The 6901-nt window shown below is 57.8% G+C and overlaps 1 protein-coding gene across 8 annotated transcripts in view; it reads left to right on the forward strand.

Annotated features, from left to right (window-relative positions):
* The window catches only part of NDRG4 (NDRG family member 4), a 42980-nt gene that overhangs the window by 24491 nt on the left and 11588 nt on the right, over window positions 1-6901 (forward strand). For 3 of the 8 annotated variants that reach the window (XM_007468313.1, XM_007468319.1, XM_007468318.1), the window contains one exon: window positions 1744-1788. In XM_007468313.1, coding sequence (XP_007468375.1) covers window positions 1744-1788 — 45 coding nt within the window. Of the gene's footprint in view, window positions 1-1743; window positions 1789-5902; window positions 6031-6901 lie in introns of those variants that run through there. The other 5 variants (XM_007468314.1, XM_007468315.1, XM_007468312.1 and 2 more) reach the window with 4 other exon arrangements.

The following is a 6901-nucleotide window of genomic DNA, read 5'->3' on the forward strand; positions in this document are numbered from 1 at the left end:
CTCTTTCCCTGGCCCAGCCTCGGGCAAGGTCTTCCAAGGTGAGAGGATTCATTGATAACCAGCCTCAACCCTTTCCCCCAGGCCCCTGCCCCCTTCCTCAGAGGGGCCAGGCCACCTCTCCTCCCGTCCCCAGGCAGAGCCCCCAGGCCCTGGAGGAACCAGGAGGGGCGGAAAGCCGTTGTTGATTTCAACTGAGACCTGGCTTTCCTTTTCTGTGTGAGAGCCTCTAGGGCTGTCTGATTTTTTCCACCACCCCTCCCACTCCAACTGCCAGAATGCAGGTGGGCGAACTTCTTATTTTGAGACAACAACATCAGCTTCGCTGGTTTTCATTGTTTTCCTCCCTGCTCCTGTGATTTGGGTTCATTTTCCTTCTTGCTGCACCTAGTAGCCCTGCCCTTCACTTGCTGTCCTCCCATAATATCCTGGTTCTAGTGTGTCTCATTTATCCACATATGTATTCAACAGCATCTGTAGCACACAGAGTCCAGTGCAGGAGTGCCAAGGGCAGAGTGACTGCTATCTGTGCCCCTTGCTTAATCCTCACAGACACTGAGGCTTGGAAGCTAAGTGAACTGCCCACAGTGAGCAGAGGAGAGCAGAGAGGGTTCTAGACAGACACAGTAGAAGGCAGGGCAGAGGCCCCAGATCTCTGCTCTTCCTGGATATGTGGGATCCCCCCATGAGGTTCCTTCCCCAGACAGAGACCCAGGGCGGGTGTAGAGTGTCTGAGGGCCACCGGGCTGCATCGGAGAGAGCCTGGCAACGCAGACACATGGGGTTCAGGCCCCCATTCCTCCACTCTCCATTTCTGCCACCTTATAGACAGTGGGTATATGTAAACCGTGCTCCCCTCATACATGAAGTTAGACTTGTTCATCCAGATCTGTTTGTGTTTGAGGAGCCTGGTCCATGCCAGGCTTTATGCTGAGAGCTGAGCCAGACGTGGTCCACACCCTTTCGGTGCCTGCAGTGGGAGGGATGGGCACCAATCAGAGACTCACACCAGTCACCATAAATGAGCCTAAAAGCAGGGGATTCTGGTGCTTTGAGAGCATGAAGCAGGCAGGTCTGGAAAGGTGGGAGCAGCTACTGCAGAGGCCCAGACAGCACCTTTGTGCAGGTCAGAAAAGCCCCCTTCTCCCTCAGCTTCTCCATCCCTAAAGTGGGTGTGATAGTCAGGCCCGCCTCTGCGCTTGTGCCCTGATGGGCGACCTCAAAAGTCATCTGTTGGGGCAGCGGGCAAAGTGCTGAACAACAAGAATTTGGGGTCAGAGATTATTCCATCACTTCCTAGCCATGTACTTCCATCTCTCTGAGCCTCACCCTTCTCACCTGCAAAGTGGAAATCTTCACATTTTCAATTAATAGGTTAAAACAAAAATAACAGGTAAAATCAATGTGTGTAGCTGCTCGTAACCTCATCTGTCAGGTACTAAATGGCCTGATGCCCAGCGCTTGGAAAGCCCTCTGTCACTTTTGTTAACATTGAGATAGACTGGGGAGGGACTTCCCTGGCCGTCCAGTGGTTAAGACTCCATGCTTCCACTGCAGGGGGCCGGCTTTGTTCCCTCTTCTGGGAACTAAGGTCCCACATGTCGCATGGTGTGGCCAAAAAAAAAAAGATAGCCTGGGGATCAGCAAGCGAGACTGCTCAAGGCAGAGCCCCTGTGGCCGCCTGCCTTCCCTGCCTGCGCCGGCCTGGGGCCTAACGAGCCACCCCCTCTGTTTGCCTTGCTTTAGGAGAATTCCGACACCTTCCTCTCGGCTGTGGACACAGACTGGAAGGTAGGTCTCTGCTCAGCCTCCCCAGATGGGGACCAGCTGCTGGCTGGCCCCTCCCCAACCCAGCCTGTTTCAGAGGAGGGTCACAGCCCTTCCACGTGCCCCCAGCCTGAAGCCACAGGGACTGGGCACTTGGAAGCCTCCAGGACCACCCCCACCGCTCACAGCGGCTTTGCCTCCCCTCTGTCCCGTGGAGAAATGCCCCCTCTCTCCTTGAACAGGACAGGGAAAGGAGGAGAGGTCTGGGGGAGTGAGGATGCTGTTATCTGAATCAGCACTTTCCTCCTATGAAAGCCAGGTTGATGCTCCGAAATAGCTCCTGTTTCCATGGCAACAGTTGCCCAGGACAACCATGTCCTCTTTAGTTTGATGCCAGATTCCCTGTGAAACTGAAATCATTCTTTGTTTTTATTTCTCTGCGTGATGATTTCTGATTTTGCTCACTTGGCCAACCATTCCTCCCCTGTGAGTCCCATAGTGGCCGTTTATTTCTGGGTCTCAGAAAACGCATGACAGCAGACACAATGGGAGCCTCACAGGGCTCCAGGGCCCCGCTGGCCATCATAACCTACTGAACAAAGTCAGACTTTTCTGGGACCTTCCTCCTGGCTGGCAGGAGCTAGCCCCCAGGCCACCATCTAATTTGGGCCAGTCTCTCAGCCCCGTGACAGCCTCAGCCTTGTGGTCTGGACGCAGGGGTGACGTGGAAGGAGGGGTGGCCTGCTGGCTCCTCTCCCAGGCGCACGGAGCTGCAGCCAGGATCTGAGGATCTGGATACGAACTGTGCTTTGGACCCTGGGTCACCCGTCCTTCAAGGACGCAAGCAGAGGCATCAGAGTGGTCCTTATGCACATGCTCTGGTCTCCTGGGAGCACCAGCTCCAAACACAAAGGCCTCTGGAGCTCGAGAAGACAGGATGGGGCCTGCGGGAGTGGGGAGCTAGGGGCCGGGGAGGTGTCCACAAGGTGGCCCAGGCTCAGCCAGAGTTCCCTTTGTCCTCCCTGCTCCAAATGAGGGCTGGAATGTGTGAACAAGCAGACCCTCCTCCACAGGAGGGGGCTGCTGAAATAAAATCCAGAGCAATCAGCCCCTGCCCGACATTGAATGGGACTCACTGGATGCCAACGGTGCTGACTGCCAGCCCCCAAAACACACGCACCCTGGGAGGCAGATTGGAGGGTGAAATAGGCGATGAGAATCCTGGGGTCCTCTGCACCCATCTGCCGGGCCCAGACTAGGGTGGTCACCCCATGTGTGTGGGACCTTGGTTCTCAAGATCCTTTGCTTGGTAAAGGGCAGCATGTGTTAAAAGATACCTTACTGTCTACTCTGGGTACACCACACAGCGGCTGCTTTTTTTTTTTAATTGTTTTTTTAGTAAAGCAGCTGCCAGAATGGCCCTTGTCTGCGCCAAGGCCTGGCAGGGATTTTATCCTGTTCAGTGGGGGAGGCAGAAGGACAAACTAGAGCTAGGAAGACCTGGTTCCAGGTCCTGGCCCTGCCACCTGACCTCCAGTACAGGTCACTACCTCATTTGTAGAGTGAGGCAGGCAGCTCAGCCCTCCCCTTGTGTTTGTAGGGTCGGGGTTGGTGCCCTTGGGCTGGGCACTCAGACCCTGGGCTGTGACTAGTGGCCACTAGAGCCAGACTGCCTGCGTGTGGTTCCTGGCTCTGTACCCACTGGCTGTGTGATGTTGGGCAGGTTACAGAGCCTCTCTGTGCTTCATTTTCCTTGTTTGTAAAGTGGGTGTTCAGAGGATAAAATAAAGTAACATGTGCAAAGCATTTGGATGGAGTATGGCGCGTGGGAGATATGGTACTAAGCATTTACTACTCTTAATGTGACCTCAGGCCCAGGGTGCTGAGCTCCACTGCTAGCTAGCTGAGTGGGAGAGTTTACTTCTCTGTGCTTCAGCTTCTTCAGCCTTTCTCATAGGTGTGTGAGGATTATGTGTTACCCTTGCTCCCTAAGGCTACCTGTGCAAGCAGCTACACTGCTTTTCTACCATTTACAGATGTGGAGGCTCAGAGTTGTTGACTGACTTGCCTGAGGTCACACAGCAAAGACCAGCAGGGTTTGGCTAGCAGGACCTGAGCCTGCCTTATTCAGCCACAACTGTACAACCTCCAGGGAGGAGGCCAACAGGTTGGAGAGACACACAGATTATCCCATTTCTCCCCTGGGCAGGCCTGGGAGAGGCCTACATATAGGCCTGCATATAGGCCACTACATGTAGTGATGTATGAGGCTTTTCTTCATCCTAGCAGCTCTGTGAGAAAGGCACAATTCCTATTTGACAGTTGAGACTAAGGCACAGAGGAGTTTAAAAATCTTGTCCAGGGTCACCCAGCTAGTGGGTGGGGAAGCTGGAATTTAAACTCAGGTCTGTGGATTTGAAACCACTGAGCTGAGCAGAATTGGGAGGTCATGGCTTGGGGTGGGCAGTGTCTGAGATCTCCCAGGTCCAAGGGTGGGAAAGGCTACTCAGAGGTTCAGGTGGGCATAAGGTTGGATGGGGACCATGAAGGGGCAGGGTTTTAGTGGCAGAAGGGGTGGGAGGCCACCCCACCCTGCCCCTCTTCCAGAAGCATATGGGAGGATTTTGTGGGCACGTCTGCAGACAGGGCTGTGCTTTTGCACACCACCTCAATTGCCAGAGCCTCTTCCTGTGCCGAAGTGGCTGCAGGGAACAGGGAACAGGGACAGAACATGAGGGGCTGGGGGATAGCCCATTCCACACCCCAGCTGCCCTGGGAGACCACAGGCCCCCAGCACTCTGCACTAGGCCCGCAGTGCGAGAGGTCAGAGAGGGGCAGGGAAAGTTATTGATGCCCCCCAGGCAGAGGACATGGCCAGGAATAGCATACATGGCAGGTGCTGACCAGGTCACTAGGCACCCAGAGATGGGGAGGTGACCACCTTCTCCCAGGGCAGCCAGCCAGCGTGCAGGGCTGTCGGCACAGGCTGGGACGAGTGGCGTGTCCCCTCACCAAAGAGACAGAATGGGGGCACAGGGCCCCCCCCCCGTTGCTCTTCTCTCAGCCCTTGGGCTCCCTCCTCTGCTCCCCTCCCTGGCCTATTTCCTCTCCTCTGCTCTCCTTTCCCTGCCCCTTCTAATCTCTCTACTCTGCCTGCAGGTCTCTGGCCAGCTCCTCCCCCAAATCTTGAGCCACGTGAGCTCCAGCACCTGTCCTGCTGCTCAGGACAGCGGGAGGCGGGAGGCGGCTCAAGCATCCTGCTCCCCAGAGACTCAGAGCCAAGCCCCAGGCTGGGTGGCCCCAGGAAAGAGGGCTGGGTGTGTCTGCGGCAGGTGGGCATGCCCACATGGACAAGCTGCCTACCGTCCCTCCTCCCGTCTCTAGTGGCCTCCAGCCCCTTGTGCAGGGTGGAGGGTGGGGGAGGGCAGAGCTGGTGTGTGCCCACCATCTCCCTGGTCCTGCAATCTGCCCAGGCCCCCTGGCCCCAGAACCCCCATTTCCCCAGCGTGAGCAGGCGCTGGGTATACATGTGGGCAAAGTGGGGGCTGCCCAAGGGGAGACCCTGGGGGCGGAGAAGGAGCAGTCCCCTGGAGTAGGGTCATGACCCAGGTTGCCCCAGGCAGCAGTGACTCCCCGTATCCCCTCAAGGTTAAGGGATCCAGGCCTTTCTGACGTGGAGGCTGGGCTTGGGGTGCTCTCGGGCCCTCCCTGCTCCCAGGGTATGGGTCAAGTGCTCTGCTGTCTAGGGCATGCCTGTGTGGTCCACCCTGCCCTGCTTCGGTGTGCTCGTCTTTGAGAGGCTCCTGTGTGCCTGTCACAGGGCACACCTGTACACGTGGCCTCTTGTCTTCCTAGGACCCGTGTGCAGCTGCTGCTGTGAGCCTCTGTGCTGGGGGTGGGCCGGATGCAGGGGCTGGGGACCATCAAGACTGATGTCTTGCTGGGGGTGGGTGAGTGAGAACCTTGGAAGCCAATCAGAGCCAAGTTTGTCTCCTGAAAGCCAATCTGGGAGCAGGGGCTCCGGGTGAGCGAGTGGCTGCTCAGAAACCCCTCAGGGAGGAGGGGCCAGCCCAGGGCCCCACCCCCCACCCCCCACCCCCTGGCTCTACATATAAATGGCCCGGGAGCTGTGCCCCGTCATAGAGCCGCTGGCCTCCTACTTGCGCTCCCCTCTCCCTCTGGACTCTGGTGACTCAGGCCTTTGTTTGCCCTTCCTAGTCGAGGCGGGTCGCCTCCCTCAGCAAGATGCCGGAGTGCTGGGATGGGGTGAGTGCGGAGTCTGGCGGTGGCGAGGCGGGCGGGGAGGGAGGGGATCCCTCTGCCTCTGGTGGTGGTTCTGCCTTCAGTCGCCTCACCTTGGGGGTCACTAGGCAAGGCCAGCAGGTTCCGGGCACCCTGGTCTGCTGCAGCGGTTGGAGGTAGCTGCTGGTCAGGGTCCACAGGGGAGGGCGGGGAAGGCTGAAATCTCTACACAAACTGGAACGGTCTGTGACTTGTTTGTAAGCCTGTATGGATCGGTGTGTAGGCATGTGTATATCCCACTGACGGTGTGCCCTCCGCCTGGCATGTGCCCACCTGGCTCTGCCTGGCGCCTGTGACCACCTCAGCCCTGTGGAAGCTGTTCCCTGCGTGTCTGTGCCTGCAGACCCCTCCTGACCCTGCGGGGGTTGTCTTGGTTGTTTGGGGGACTGCAGGGTGCCAGTCAGGCAAAAGTAGGGAAGTCTGGGTTATGGTGTTAACTGGTCCATCAGGCTGGAGTCCCAGCAGGGAGAAGGGGGTCGCTGCGCCTTATTTTCTGGGCGTAGGAAGGCAATGCTGGAGGGATGAACCTGCAGGGCTAGGGGCCCCGGGGGGACCAGGGTGCCTCCTTCTGCCTGGGTGCAGCAGGTGTCCAGGCTCGGTGCTGTTCTAACTCCAGGAGGGAGAGGCAGGGGCACACATCCCCCTCTACCCTGTAGCCTGCCCTGCCTGCCCTGCCGGGTCCGGAGGCCATGGGGCCGACCTCTACCCAGGCAACGACGTCAGCGCCTACCCGCCTCTGCAGACCCGGTCCTTGAATTATTGATGCGGTTGACGGGAGGAATCCAAGCAGCCCTGCGCGCGCGTGCACGCGCGACCTTAAGCCCAACTCGGAAGG

The sequence above is a fragment of the Lipotes vexillifer genome, unplaced genomic scaffold, assembly GCF_000442215.2.
Source record: "Lipotes vexillifer unplaced genomic scaffold, Lipotes_vexillifer_v1.1 scaffold1347, whole genome shotgun sequence".
NCBI classification, from domain to species: Eukaryota; Metazoa; Chordata; class Mammalia; order Artiodactyla; family Lipotidae; genus Lipotes; species Lipotes vexillifer.